This window comes from Falco cherrug, chromosome 2 (assembly GCF_023634085.1).
Source record: "Falco cherrug isolate bFalChe1 chromosome 2, bFalChe1.pri, whole genome shotgun sequence".
Taxonomy (NCBI): Eukaryota; Metazoa; Chordata; class Aves; order Falconiformes; family Falconidae; genus Falco; species Falco cherrug.
The window spans coordinates 1,218,750-1,234,513 of NC_073698.1; the positions used below are offsets into that span (position 1 = coordinate 1,218,750).

Sequence of the window (15,764 nt, forward strand, 5' to 3'; positions counted from 1 at the left end):
GGGGGGGTGAGATAAAAAAAAGAAAAAAAAAAGGTAAGGTGAGTATAATGCTGTGTTTTCCATGTAGGTGAGCAGCCAGTGGGAAGTGAGCATCATCCTCCATCACTCCCCACCACTCATCCCAACCCTTCTGGTTGCATTGATGCAGCTCTTTTTAGAGGTGCCAGGCTGGGGGATGAATTTGGGGTTTTTAATCACCATTTTGTGCCCAGCTTGGCTCCTGCACACACTCGTGTCCTGCAGTGGGATGAAGCTCCGTGCTCAGAGCTGCCACAGCAGCGCTGCTCCGGCGTGAGATGGATTGTCCCCAGCACTTGGCTGTGGGACAGACCAGCGCTGGACCAGTTAAGGGTCACGGTGTTGCTGCTCACCCACAAGCCCTCCTTGTACAACCGGTGGGTCAGCACAGGCAGAGCCCCGTGGTGAGCTGTGCTCATCGTGGGACAGGCGGTGACGGAGCTCTGCCCTGTTCATTGCTGGCCAAAACCTGCCTGCAATGCCTAGAGGGTGCAGTAGTTTTTCTTACAAGTTAGTTTTTGCACAGGGATGGATGAGGACACACCTTATTTTCCAGGAACTGCAGAGCACAACGAGCAGATACGGTTTTCGTGTGCTGTCATTGCAGCGTTGTGGCTGGATCGGTGCTTTCAAGCTGGAATTCACTGCCTGAAAGCCTGAGATGAATCTTCTCACTGCACTGGATTTTCCAACCTCAAGAGGGGGAAAGCGGCTCCAAACAAGTTAAAAACATTTTGTCCAAGAGGACCAAGGTGTGGGATGCTTTATTCAACCCCTGGCTATACTGCCAACTAACCTTTGGGCACCTTCTTGGCCATTCTCCTCCCTGGCAGCTGCAGCTGTCTGGGGCACGCCTGCTTGGATGCTGCCTCTACAAGAAGGGCTTTTACCACCTGCACCTCATCTGATGCTTGGCCATCTCCTCCCCTGCTTCCAGGAGGATCTCGGACACCTCCTGGAATTCCTCCATCGGCCTCCGTTAGGGTATGCCCTGGGGCTGGATTTCCTCTTTTGCAAAACAGAGGCTGGGAAAGGCCAGGGCTGTGAGCAGAGCGATGAGAAAGCTCCTTGGCTGCGATACTTGACCTTCCCCCCCATCCCTCTGCTCACCGGCGGCCCCAGTGCTCTCGATCCCTGCACCGCAGGGACACAAAGGCAGCTACTGGGATCCAGCTCTAGCCTGACACGCGTACAAAACACGGGAGCCCCAAAAGCAAATGCACTGGCGGTCCTGAGCAACTCAAGAGCAAAGGCAGGTGCGCTGGGTTTAAGCCTGGCCAGTGGCTCTTACTGTAGCCTGCAAAAAGTGCCTGAATTTCTTGCCTCTCTTTCCTCCTGTCTTGCGTCACCGGTGCAGGGAAAAGGGACAGCACCGGGGGGTCACCGGGCCCTGCTTGCACTAGCAGTTCAGGATCGTACCACTGTCAGGGCTGGGATGGAGATCAAGCGTGGCCGGTGCTCGGAGGCCCGAGTCCCGCTTCATCTCGGGGGGCAAACCCACTTTCACTCCAAGGCGTTCTCCCAGCAGCTGCGTTTGGGCTGGGATTAATCCAGCTGTGGATCCAGGGGACCCCCGCGATGCCTGTGTTGCATCTACCCCGCTGTTAACTGTTAACCAGCAGCCAGAGCTCGGGGTCCAGCCTCGTGGGGTGGGCTGTGGGCGTTCAGCAGACGAAGCCCTCGTCCTCTCTGCAGGGACATGGCGGGAGGCTGCTGCAGTGGGGGGGACCCTCCGTTCCCACCTCAGCCACACCCTGGGCCCCCAGCAGCTCAAGGACACCTTTACGTCCAGATCCTGCCCCTGTGGTACCACCAACCGGAGAGACTGGGATTGTGGGAACATACCCAAGGCGACTTCAGTAATGGTCAAGGTGTTTCTCATGGCCACGAGGATTGCTTCCCGGACCTCTGCTTTTGCCTTTCAGGCAGGAAGGCTGGGCATCCTCCCACGCTGCAAGGAAGACCAGGAGGCTGCAGTGTGCCTCCCCTCCACCCTCCAGGCCCATAATCCTCCACCTCCTTTTCCTGCCCCCTCTCCCAAACGCAGGCCCATGCTTCTGCAGGAGATAGGTGAGATGGTCTTTTTTTTTTTTTTTTTCTTTTTTTTTACCAAGCTGGTCCAGTTTAGACATCAACTAAAGATTACTGAGCACCATTGGATCAGCTTTCTACAGCTCCAGCGCAGTGCAGTGATTCACAGAGTAACTCCTGCAGCCCACCCCGCAGACCCAGCTCAGAGGCCGTTTCCTCCATCTCCCTTGGGATAGGGCTGGCTTTCTCCGGGGCGCTGGTGACAAGCCCATGCTGCCCGGGGGCTAGCACAGCTCTTTGCCATTTACCAGCCCCAGTGTGCCGAGCTGTCCCATCCCCGCAGGTCAGTTCCCGTGGGGGCTGCATGCACCACGCCATGAGGGAGAGAGAACAGCAAGGCACTGGGACCAGGAACGGGCCAAGCCCACGCTCAGGCTCTCAGCATCCATCCAAACACGTGGGTTGATCCAGATACAGACGCAACCAGCCTCACTTCAGAGCTTCGGCTCGTTACCTCTCCCTGAGGCATGTAGGGTGTTTGCACACCATCCAGTTGTGGCTTGGCACCCCGGTAAAGCAGGGGGTGTTTCAAGATGTACAGTGTTCTTCTGTATCCCTATGAACCAGAGGGAGAACAGGACAACAAAATTCTTTGCTGCTTCTTTCTTGGTCAGCGGACCATACTGCTCATCAGCCTTCCAAGGCTTTTCTAAGCAGGAGCCCTCCGCTATCTTCAGTCACCAACTGGCTCTACAAAATCTGCATCTGTGCCTCCACTGAGCAGCTCCTTGTAGGCTTTGTATTGCTCTGGAACCACCTGGGAGCTTCCCTCCCCCCTCTGCTCACTCTTCTCCAGTCTGTCCTCTGCCACAGGTCTCAGCAGGGGTCTGGACACATCCTCCACCTCAGAGCAGCAAAATAAAGGAATTCACAGCAGTCCTTTCTTACCAGTCAAGCTGATGGAGTCAGCCAGAGCCTGTCCCGCTGCGGCCAAGGTCTCTCCCGGTGGCACCAAGCCACACAGCCTCATCCCATCTCTGCTCGGCAGGACTGGGCACAGGAGAGAGAGGCCACCTCCATCCTGGTGCAGACTTTTTTTTCCCCTGATAATCCCAAGATTTTCAGGGAAATCAAGTCAAAATGCTGCCATGGTGAGCTCTAGAAGGGAGCCTTCCAGCAGACACTGCAGGGACAACGCTGGACTGATGAGTCCCTGCAGCTGGGCTACCCACCAAGCCAGCACAACCCCCTGCCACCCTGCAAAATAGGCCACCGTTTTTTGCTCTTGGTGACAATGCCATATGTATGCTTCTTGCTAGTGCTTCCTTCCTTAAATCCCTTGCAATCAGAGGAGGGTTATAACCACTGGTACCCACAGCACATGCACACAGTTCATTCACTTAGGAAATGAGTGGACTATTTCTGGACAAGCCCTGCAGTCCTGGACACTTAAAGCCCAGCCTCACCTGCGTCATGAAGAGGGATGCAGCATCTTCCTCGGCTGAGCCAGGAGGAGGCCTGGAGTCGCTTTCCCCTTCCCCCAGCACTAGCTGCTGGCTGCTGGCTGGGGTCACAGAGCTGATGGGGGTCAGTGGCTGGGCCAGACTCGGAGGTGCAGCATCTCTCGCAGCCTCCACCACAGCTGGGAGCAGAAAGGTCTTGGCAGGAGCTTCCAGCATCAGCAGCTGCTTTGTGACTTTGGGAAGATGCGACATGACCTGGGGACACACAACAGACGTCCGTGCATGCTGCCATGATTGTTGGCCTTGGGTCAGGTCCAACGGCTGGAGGCTGGTCCTTACGGGGCAGAGAGCATCAGGGCAGCCCTGGCTCTAGGGATACCCTGGCAGCATCTTCAGTCCCACAGGACCCCTCAGCCAAGACCAACGGGCAGAATTGAATCCAAAAACCCAGTGAGAAACCCTGCCTGGGGCAGCTATAAGGGGGTGATTGGACTCCCCAGCCTCATCCTGAGCAAAATACTTCAAATCCTTCCCACCCTTTTCTCCATTTCTTCCAACCCCACTGAGATCCACGTGTCCCACCAGCTCTTCCCATGCTCTCCAGCAAGCCAGTTCCTGGGCAATCCTGCCCTGAGCACTGCAGCAAGGGTTTCATCCCTCCCTTAGGCAGGAAAACCCCTGCACTCCCAAGGCACATCCCTCCTTACCTTGTGGCTGGCTTTGAGAGGGATGGAGAAGTGCCACCTCTCTGCTGCTAGGTTCTTCTGTCGGACAAGTTTAATCCCCAGATTGTGCTGGAGGAGCCAGGTCAGCAGAGGTGGCTGTTCTGGAGGAGCAGAGGTTCACCAGCGCTGCAGGCAGCTGGTGGAGAGCCCGTCCCCCGCTCCTTTGCTGGCAGCACACTGCACCAACTAACCCCAGGCCCAGCCCAGGGACCAGACTAGAAGCCACCCTGTTTTGTAGGGAGATGCTTTCGCCCTAAGGACACACACCAGACTGGGCTAGTTGGCACCAAGGCCAGAGGAGCAGTCCTGACCTGTTTTCTTTACTAGCCTACACACAGCTCGTGCAGGGAGCACCACCGTTGCAATGTTCCATCTGCATCCTTCTGGCTACCTTCAAACGTCGCCCATCAAAGACACAGGTACATTTGGGGATTTATCCTCTGCGCTGAGAAAGATGGACCCACTTCAGACAAGTCCTTCGTGGGATAAACACCAGTTGGGGAGCAAAATTTAGCTTGAGACTGCGCTGCCGTAGTCACAGATGGGCTGTTAACGGACTTCTATGGGGCCAGGAGCAGCAGTAGGGCACTGATTGCAAGAGCAGCGTTCATCTGCGTTGCTCATTAGAGAGCAGAAATGATTAAAGCACCTCCTTGGGGGCCAGTGTGGCAGCAGTGTCCGAACACAAAAAAGCAACGTGATCCCTGTCCCAGAGAACTAACAGCAAAGGAGGGAGAGAGCAGGAGTGCCCTGCAGAGCTGGGCTCAGACTGTACTGCTCGGGTGGTGGTAAAAGGGTTGCTGTGGAATGTCAGCTCCTTCGGGCACAGGAAGAAAGCCAGGGTAGGAGATCTGTCTCATCCACCATCTGCAAGATAAAATGGTTTACTGTTCGCTCTAAGCACTGAGTCATGCCAGAGGCTGTAGAGTTTCATCACAACCCTCCCACCAAAGCACATCCTGCCAATGCTACGGGACCCTGGCACTGGGCAGGTACGCGCAGTGAGGAGGAGGAGGAGGGACATGGCATCCCTTAACCAGAGACACCTAGCAGCTCCGCTGCCTGTGATTACAAAGGCCAGAAACGGCGCTCCTCTCCCTGCTGCATACTGCAGCCACAGGACTGGTGCCTCCATCGCTTGGAAGAGCTGCAAGGTAGGGAGGCAGGACTTTTTTCCTGCCTCTCCACCCTGTGGTCCAAACCACAGCCTAGCCAGGGCACTGCAGCCAGAAACCAGCTCACCAGTGATCTAAACTAGGGTGTCGACACATGGGACGGCAGCAAAGCTCCCTTCGCAGGCAAGCAGAGCCGCCCCAGGGGATGCCCCTTGCTGAGCAGCGGTAAGGTAACGGCACTGCCAGCTCACCCGGCTGGGAAGCAGCATGACTTAAGCCCTGGGCAGGAGCCAAAAGCACCAGGAAGAGGAGCTTAAATGTTGTTGCGTGTTACTTGTCTGCTGGGGCACACTGAGAGCCTGATGTGGCTCAGCAGACGGGTATAACAGCAAAGTCCTCGAGGAGACATCAGCATCCACCAGGCAGCTCTAGGAAAGGATCAGTCCAAGGGGAGGACAATCTTTCATACATTCTCTGATGAAATCCCCAAATCTTCAGGGGTTTAGACAAGCTGGGTGCAATTCAGCTGCCTAAATAGGTGTCCTCTCCCACCTGAGAGATCCTGGATATCTGACACGTCCCCATGGGCTGGCAGAGGGACACAAGAGCCTGGGAGAGCCTCGCGCCCTTCTGCAGTGGCAGCTAAAGGCCAGGGTGTCTCCCAGGGCACTAACACCAAGCGCAGGCAGACAAACCTTTATATCTACCTGGAGCCACAGGACCTAAATCACCTTGTTGAAGGCCAGGCTGAGATACTTCAGTTCAGGAAAGGGAACACAAGTGTCCCTGTGCATGGAAGGAGCCAGCAGTCTTCAAGACAGATTGACTTCCATCCCTGGGATCAACCTTAAAGAGAGGAGGAAGAGTGTGAGCAGAGACACTGCTTCCAAGGCTTCAGTGGCAGAAGACACCTCCAGTGGCAGGATACCACCTTCCCGAGCCCAAACACAGCTATAATTTGAAGAGCTTTTGGTTCAGACCCCCCTTGGCAGCTTGCTTTGCCCTTTATGTTACTGTGGGAGCCCTCAGGGAGTCATGTCAAATGCACCAAACTCCACCATCCAGCACTGAAAACGTGCACAGGCCCGGGGGGAAGCAGCTGTGCTCTCGGGGAGTGTGCATGTGCATGCACTGTTTGTTATGCTAGAACACGCTGTGAGTGCTCAGCATCTCTGAAGCTCAGCCTCTTACTCAAGTTCTAATAAAAATCAGGGGGGTTGGCTTCAAACACCAGATTCTGAAAAGCATCACGTAAACAGATGAGGTGGAAAAGATTACAGTGCTAAGAACGAGTGAACTCCCAGCTCCTGAGCTTCAGTCCCCGCCTGAGCCGCAGAACACGCTCCCCCATGCAGGGGGCACACAGTCAGGAGCGAAGTGTGACCCAGCTTTCATTTGGAAGCAATATAAGTTTAAGCTCCAGTGTCCCTTGGTTATGGGAAAATTTGCTTCTGATCTCCCTGGTGAGAGACGATACTCACTGCGAGCCTCGCAGGCCCCCGGCATCCCAGCGGTACCCACAGGCTCATTGAAACTCAGCTGAGAGGCTTGGGGAAGGGGAATTTTAGAGCACACAGCTCCAGCTCAAACTACAGATCAGCCAAGAGTTCTTAGCGGCACCGGGCGTTCCTGAGAGCCAGAATTAAAAGCAACCTCTAAAATGAAACACAAGCAAAGTGAGGGTTTCTACATGTAGCAACTGAAGCTGGCTGGTCACCGGGCCAGCCCCAGCCATGGCAAGGCTGGAATTACCCTGGAAAAGCAAGCTAGCATCAGGCAAGAAGAACATGCCCAAGGTGAGGGAGGACCAGTCACACCACAGCAAGCTTGCTGGCAGCCCCGTCACTCTAGGTGAGGCTCACATCCCCAAACACAGTAGAAACCTTACTACTGGCCTCAGGGCAGCCAGGAACTCTTGGCAGGTAGATTTTGGTTTGCAGTCTCACCTGTGAGCATGAGGCCTTTCCCACATCATGCTGCTCTTGCCAATCCAGCACTAGAAGTTGCACTGTTGCCTGCTCCACATGTACCTAACAAGCAGGGACTGCTGCAGCGAGCCAGAGGACAGAAGTGCTTGGAGGAGCCCCACCGGCAGCCTCCGTCACAGCCCAGTCCACACAAGAGGCATCAGGAAGCTTCTGATCCACCCTATCGTGTGGCCCAGCATGAGGTAAGGACCATCACACATTGGTAAGGACACCCCGAGGGGCGAGCTGACCTACCCCAGGAATGCAGACCTGAGCACGGGCCACCTGTTCACACAACCTTCCTGCTCTCTGCCTGTCCAGGATGCACATTAATCCACTTACTAACCTGAATTATTTCTCCAGTTTTGCCAGTTTTCCTCCCATTCAGCATGAAACGCCTCCTTTGGAGCAAGCTAGCCTGGAGAAGGCCCGGAGAGAGAAAGGCACGCTTCTATCCGGACCATGGCAGGTGTCTGCTTTCGAGTGATTCAAGTCCAGTAAGCACCCATTGCTCCCAGTAAATACAGAGGGACTGTACAGGTTTGCTGAGCTGTCTAAAATGGTCCCATATATCCCCCTCTTACTGTTTTAGTTTTGTCAGGCAGCTTCACTTACCGATGAGCAGATCCTCACCCGGACATAACGGAGCCCTCTCCCATCGAAACACCCCACGGTTTCAGTGCGGGCAGGGAGAGGCAGGCACTGCTCACCCGTCCTGCCTGGATCCCTGGCATTCCGCAGCACAACTGTCCTTTCCCCACTTCCAGCTCTGCTGGCACCTCCGTGCCCTCCTGCTGTGGTGGCCGGACGGCTGCCAGAAGCTGCTCAAGGACTTGTACCACTCTGCCCTGAAGCCGTCCAGCTCCGAGCGGAGGAAGAACTGCCTGCTCTCTGCTTGGTGCGGGCAGGGGCCAGCTGAAATCCCGTTCCTGTCCAGATTCGGCTCCCTCAGGCTATGGGAAGAGGAAATGTGTAAGAAACTCCAGGACTGCTATCTGTGCGTGCACCCGGCCACCTGTTCACCCCAGTGCCTGCAGGGCAGGGAGCTGGCCCTCGACCTGCCTCACCCCTGGGCTTCCCAGCAGCAGTGCGGAGGCAGCCGCAACACCTGCATCTCGCTGCCCCGTTCCTCCTCTCCGAATCCCAACCACAGGCTCAGTCCTTGGCACAGCTTCGGCCCACACACCAGCCTGAGGGTCACCTAGCTCTAAGCTCACGTCTTGAGAATTTAACAGACAAGGAGACATCCTGGCAGTTCATTAAATAACCCAGGGCTCTGATGAGCTGCAGTCCTACTGGGATTCCCTAACAATGTTCCACCAGCCCATGGAAGTAAAACATCACCGACGCACTTGCCCAAGGTCAGCTTAGGGAAGAGCAGAAACCCAAACTTCCGCACTCCAGCCCTGCAGTCTTATGCCTAAACCTCACCCACTCGCCCTCCTCTCCCACAAACACTGCAGAAAATGTGCCGTTTCCTCTGGGAATGCCTTGGCAGAGCCAGGGCAACAAGCCAGACCAACTCCCACCTCTAGTTCACAGCACTGGAAGCACAAGGAGAACATCAGTAGTCTCTGCATCTGTCCCCAAACCCAGCACAGCCCAGCTGAATGGCATGTGAACAGCTCCCCTTCCTAGTCACTTGTCTCTGGCTGAATCACGAAAGCCCACATCAAACAGAAGGAGCAGATCCGCAGCCTTTCCTAGTGCTGCTGCACTGGAATAAAGGGTGGAGCTGGGTTGAAGAAGGGAAAATGAGGAAAGCAACTGCCATTTCTCAAATCAGACCTGGAGATCAGCAAACACCCAGGACAGGAGCTGAATTACCAGCCACCTGCCAGGTTTGGCCGGCTCGTGCTCTGCAGCAGGCTGTTTGCTTCTGTTCAGTCCCATCTGCAACACCAGAGAGACTAAACAGGGAAGTATCCGAGTGAATCAGAAAGATTTTGGTTTTGATTTTAAGCCTGCTACTGTGCAACAGCTGATGGAGGCAACTGCCAGCCCCCAGGAGCCAGAGCCATCTGCTGCCAAGTCCTCCCGTATCGGCAAAGAGGAGACAGGCTCACAAAGACACTCAGGTCTGACAGATGATTGTCATCCAGTGACAAGATCTCCAGAGGTGGAAACCTTAAATGAGGAGAGCTGCAGACAGAGAGAGGCTCATTAATAATACGCTCATGCAAAGACAGGTGACAAACACATCATTTGCTCTCACTGTGGGAAGATGTATCCGCTGGGAGACTGGACTGGGGCTGTTTTCATCCTTTTAATAGAAAACCAGTGTTCTACCTCAAAAAAGTTACGTTGAATTGGTCCAAATGACCGCCTAGCTCAGCATCTCATTTCCAACAATGGCAAATAGTGGATACCTTGGCATGGCAACTGTGGCTAAGTTGTATGTGAAGGATCTAATTAACAATAAATAAATAGCTTCCTGCTCGCATGGCTCAGCCACCTGACAGGGCTGCTGCATCACTGCCCAGAGGTTCCTCTATAGCTGCTGATGACAGCAGGTACCCAGGAGATCTGAGGCTGAGCTGGGACAACATTCCCTGCCACCCAGCACCAGCCATTAGGTTATTTTATCTTCCAGTTTGCAAGGGAAGAGCTCCGCTGCCCAGACTGACAAGCCCCAGGCCACCCACCCCCGCTGCTCACCCCCCCCTCGCCAGCCCTGCTGCTCCATCACCCCGCCTGCCTGCGCAGCGCAGCACGCCAGCGGCTCCCCACCAAACCGACACGTCGCTTGCCATGTGCACTTACTCCCTCGAGCCTGCCAGGTCCGGAGGAAGGGACCGAAGCCTGTTGGCCATCAAGCGAAGGACTCTGAGCTGGGACAAATCTCCCAATGTCCAAATGTCCTGGGAGGACAAGTTATTGTAGGAGAGATCCAGATTCTGAAGGAAACAGAAGAAACAACGACCTGCAGCAAAAACCAGCCTCTGTTGGCTTTCCCGAGGTAGTAAATATTTACAGGAGACTTTCAGTCATGCTACTACCTGCCCTAGGGTAAGCGTCTCTGACTTGCAGGGATTTCGCTTACAGCGGTGGGACTGCGCACATTGGCAGAAGTGCCCAGAGCTGGTCCCCCACTCACACATGTGACTCACAGGACAACAGCCAGGAGAAAGCCAAGGAGCAGGCCCTGCTGGGAGTGAGGACAAGGGTTTCTAAGATACATGAACAGGAATAGCATTGCTGGGGCATTACAATAGGCTGCGTTTTCCCGGGAGGCGCTCAAAGCCCTTTTCAAATCAATTTAATATGAATTTGCAATCAGCCTTCCCAGGGCTGATTTCTCTGGGTTGTCAGCAAATGAGATCCCAGACACTGGTCACGGATGAAGCTGAGGTCCACAGGGGCATGGCAGCAAGGGTAGTTTAGGAAGGTCCCATCCTCACCTCTTGTAGCTGATAGCAGCAACAGAGCCGTTCACAGAGAGGCACACAGGGAAGGACAGGGTTAACCCTGGCCTCATGAGCCTTGGAAATTTGGTTCCCCATCACCTGGGCACTGCCCACTGACTGGGTCAAATCCTTGAGTGAGTAACCAGCAGTGCATGGGACAAATGTGGGAGATGGTCTCCTACATTTCATGGATTTGGGGACCTTCCAAAGCCTGCAGGCAGGCGGGAAGCCAGGACTCAAGCATACAGAGCTGAGAGCTGAGCCATGAACAATTCTTAGAATAAAACAAGAAGAAAGAAACCTGTTAAGGCAAAACTTCATATCCAGCAGCAATCAGAAACCAGAGAAATCCAGACAAGGACACCTCCTCAAAGAGAGCAAACCTAGATAAAGTCAGTACAGCTGAGCTAGAGCCTGAACTCCCTATAGCAGAGACGCACTCCAAGCTGGAGGGAGAGGACAACTACAGCCATTGTACCAAGCAGCTGTGCCTGTTCTTAGGATCTACTTTGCCTCTTTTTTAAAGAAAAAACCAAACTGCCCCCTTTGCTGTGTTAGAAAGGCAGCCTATAAGCTGGGGAGACTGCAGACACCTATCTGGGGAGGAGGAGGGTGGGATGCAGAGAGGTAGAGCACAGTGTGGAGGAGGATGGGGATTCATCAGGGGCCACACAGCATCAGGGTGGTGAGGGTTGCCATGAGTGACTGACACACTGCAGGGAAAGGATCCTAAAGCAAAGGGGAGACAAGAAGTCCTGTGGCAAGGGGCTGAGCACTAGGGATCTGCGAGGAGCAAGCAAGATGTGAAGGTCCTTGAGGGGCACAGCAGAAAGGACTTCCTGGAGTCACAAGGAAGCAGGAAGAGAGAAAGACCCTGCAAGTTTCAGAGAACTCACACTGCAGGGACATACATCAATGCTACATGTAGGCTTCAGCATGACGGTTGGGAGGAGATGAATAAGGTCTTAGATCCCCCTCATCTTACTTCCAAATGCAGGAAGTCTCCAGCAGTGCTTTTGAGATTTCTTAGTCCATTCAAGGAAAGTTCCAGTTCCCGCAGTGCTGGAAACTTCCAAAATGACTCTGCAAGGGTGGAAAAGAAAACGCTCCAGCGAGTGAGGAACAGCAGTAACAGAACAAATCACATCTTACCCAGGTCTGGAATGGGCTAAAACCAGCAAGAACAAGAGCACTAGTATTATCAGTGGGCATGTTTGAAAGAAAATGCCAGCTCAGTTAGATGACTGTCTGTACAATACACGATGCCCCACCAGCCTACTCTGGTTTGCTTTCATGCATTTGCTCTCACCCCAAATCAGATTAATCCTTGAAGCCAGTGATGGCACATTTAGCTTGTATGTTTTACTAGTTATAAAGGGATTTCCTTTTTTCTTCCTCCAATTAACTGAGCCCATGACACTGGATTTGGAATCACCTCCCAGCTCTACCATTAACCTTCTGAGCTTCTGGGACAAGTCATTTCATTTATTCCACACTTCTCTATATTAAATGGGGATTTTCTTTGTAAAGAGCTTTGTTTTCTAATAATGAAAAGGATACCACAGTGGCACACAGTTATCATTACAATAAAGACAATTAGCACCAAGATTTCAACACAGTAACAGGAAGGAAGCAATTCTGCAAAGAAGTGCTGCATGTGTACCTTGAACCTTTGTAAAGCTCTAGATCTTTGTTCAGACAAGCTAAGCTTCCCCAAGTTGAAAAGCAGCATCTATATTTTTTGGTAATGCAATCCCTCACCTAGTGTCAGCAGATTCTCAGCAGCTTTTATAAAAGCAACACAATCAAATTTCTCAAGATCATATTTAGCCTGAAAAATACAGAAGAAAATTCTGCTCCATCATGCTGCTCCAGCCCTAAATTGATTTAAAACAACGGGATGTCTGCTTTTTCAGAATGCCTAAATCATAGCATTTCCCATAATTAGTTCTTCATTTGTTTTTCTGACTACAGAGAGCAACCCTCTGAAAATACTTGTTTAACACACAGCTGCCTCAGTGATCACATCCACAAGACCTGGACTAGTGGACCCCCAAAACAAAGCCCTCGCTGCTGACCTCGCTCCCCTGTGTGTGTTGCAGGGCTCCTAGACCATCTCATTCTACATGTGACCCAGCGAACGCAGCCACCCTGTGATTTAGCACATCTGACCTTCACAGCACCAGGAAGGACCCCTAAAAAGACACTAAAAACCTATCAGCAACCTGTCGCAAGTTAGTCGTGAACCCAAATAGAAGCCACTTCTCAAGCTGAATTCCTACCATAGTTGTGATAAACACCCCTAAATCCAAGGAACAGCATTTTGCAAGGGGAGGTAAGTAGGAAAGGGTCTACAATTAATGAAGACCGAATTAATTTGATTGTGAAGACACAGTCCAAAAGTTTATAGGACAAATCCTCCAAACTGTTCACAGCTGACTGGGCAGGAAAACACACCTACTTCTACCATGTGTCTTCTCTGATCTCCAGGCGCTCATGTGATAATTTGGTAAAGTTTTCAATTTTTAAGGCAATTCCATAATACTTTTTGAGACTCTGGTACTCACAGAGACCAGATTTTGGCTGCTTACGTTCACAGAGCACAGGTCAGAGGGGTTCTTCAAACAGTGGTGCTTCGTCTAGGGAAAAAAAAAAAAACCCAACCAAAAATAAACCAAACCAAAGAAACACAAATGGTTAGTCCTACAGCAATCCTGCATGTTGTACCCTGGGACCTGAGCCCCAAAACCAGACCTCAGCTGCCCTCCCAGGTGATGGGAGGCCCCAGTGCCTTGGATCATGGGAAAGGGGGAGAAGGTGGCATGGAGATGGGGAGGGAGAGGCAGCTACAGAGTCTGTCCACCAGCAGGATCTCCCCAGCTCCACAAAGCGCCTTCAGAACATTTAGGCAATAACAGAGGAAATCTGCAGTCACCAGAAATTGTTCACCCAGGACATTGCCTTCGTTATTTTCTTCCATGGAGGTAGACTCTGGGGACTTTCTCCTCTGCTGTGGTGTCTTCCTGGTGGTCCCCTTCTCCGTCCAAGCCCTTGGGGTAGCTCTGCCTGCCAGCATCCAGCGCCCAGACCCTAGCACGATGATGGACCAAGGCAGAGGAGATGGCAAGGTGAGCACACAACCCTCCAAAAGTGCCCTTCTCAAAGTAGCTGCAGGCTGCCTGGTGCTTCAGCCTGGCAAGTGAAATCCGTCATTTTAAAATCCCCTGTAAGGGGAAATACTGAAGTATGACATGTTCAGTGACCATGAATTGAAGATGTGGAACATTAAAGCTACAGCCAGAGTCATAGAAGAGGAGAAACATGCTACTTTATAGATGTTAATGGAGCCACAGGTTGCAGACATGGAAACATGGGCTGGAAGAGCCTTCTGGAGATCACCAGTCCAACCTCCCACCCTAAACAGGACCATCAGCAACGTTAGATCAGTCAGTCGTGGATTTGTCTAGCAATGCCACCAGCTCCCAGGGTAACCTGGCCCAGAGCTGCACCTCCTCCCAGCGAAATTCCTCCTGATATCCAGCCTAGACCTCCCCAGGTGAAGTTTTTGCTTTAGTTATGCCATCTGCCACTGTTTAAAAGTTTGTAGCTGCCTTTCAGGTAGCTGTAAGCCACAATCTCCCCCTGGACTCCTCTTGGCCAGACAAAAAACAAGCTCAGGAACCCTCAGCCTGCCCTGGAAGGTTCTGCGCTCCAGACCCCTAACCAGCGTAGTAGACCACTCTAAGCATTTCCCAGATGTGACTCTGAAGGCCCAGAGAAAAAGGAGAAGCTGTAGCTCAGAATAGCTGCTGGAGAGCCACACTGTGCTGTCCACATGCCAGCCTGAAGCTTCCCTCCTGCCGGCATGTGGAGATGGCTCCTTGACCCCTCATTTAACATGTGCCTTGGCCACCTCGCCCTCTTCATTTCAGTGCAGCTTTAAACAAATGTAAGGCTCTCTGGGTACTGTGTTAAGTTCTGTTATCAACTGTTACCTGCGTTACCAGCTGTGATGTTGATACAAGAAACCACAGCTGAATGTACCCTCTACGTGGCCCAACAACAAAGCGGATGGTGGACCTGCCCCTATGGACACGACGTTATTCTGGAGGGACACTTCACCAGCAGCACTCAAAGAAGTGTCACCTCCTTTACTTGCGACAAAATGTTCCTGGCAGGGAAGCAGTTAGTGGCATGGCTGCTTCCATCACCCATTTTATACAGTCCTGTCGTAGCCATCTTGACCGCAACATTCCTGGGGAGAGCCGGAAAGAAAAAAAATGGGTTAAAATTTTCACTGTCTCTAACATTTGCTTTAAACAGCTCTTTCCAAGCATAGCCACAGATGAGGTGTCAGGCTTTAGGCGAAGGAACACTTTCAGGGACATATGAGGAGCATCACCTCCTAAAACGGAGAAGTGCATGAGGTGCCTGGAGTATGAACATTATTTTCCAGCTCAAGATGGCAAAACGCAGACACTGGTGTGTGTGTGTGTGTGTGAGTTGGACTGTGTGGACAATGACTAATGGGATTTCTGCTTCACCCCTAATTCCTTCTTCCCCTGTCACTTGTGGACACTCTGGACCTCAGAAATAAACTTCGAAGGCGCTGCATCACTCTCAACTGTGTCCCTGTAGCAGGAGATGGTCTCCCAGTGCCATCTGATGGTGTCTCCCCACTTGGACGCTGCTCTGACACACTATGGCATAGGTTGACTACAGTGTTTGCACCCAGTGCCGGTATTTGGGGTAAACGACTCCTGCAACAGGTGCATGGTGTGTGTTCATGCAGCACTGTAAGCAGGAGGGCAGCTGTGTGCTACACTGCCAGGGCACACCACGGCCACTCAGCCGGCAAGACAGCACAGGGTATAGCAGGACACCAGCCAGGGGACACCCGCACCTGCCGGTACACGCAGGAGTACACATCTACCTCTGTCTGTGCAACCCCTCACCCATGCTCCCCATGCACAGCCACTCACATGCACCCCCCTCACTCCTGACACCCCCTCACACCTGTTCCCCTACACTGACACAT

The 15,764-nt window shown here is 52.8% G+C and overlaps 1 protein-coding gene across 1 annotated transcript; it reads right to left on the reverse strand.

Annotated features, from left to right (window-relative positions):
- Positions 1-29: 29 nt before the first annotated feature.
- XRRA1 (X-ray radiation resistance associated 1) lies at positions 30-15,295 on the reverse strand. The gene is given in 23 exon segments (XM_055701618.1): positions 30-961; positions 964-999; positions 1,002-1,043; positions 1,864-1,969; positions 2,564-2,665; positions 3,516-3,767; positions 4,220-4,338; positions 4,760-4,763; positions 5,016-5,077; positions 5,080-5,104; positions 6,084-6,156; positions 6,158-6,198; positions 6,973-7,007; positions 8,030-8,062; positions 8,065-8,127; positions 8,130-8,275; positions 9,366-9,461; positions 10,083-10,216; positions 11,712-11,809; positions 12,488-12,557; positions 13,294-13,365; positions 13,662-13,884; positions 14,889-15,295. Coding segments are annotated over 23 exon segments (2,061 nt in total). The 5' UTR covers positions 14,966-15,295; the 3' UTR covers positions 30-809.
- Positions 15,296-15,764: the final 469 nt, after the last annotated feature.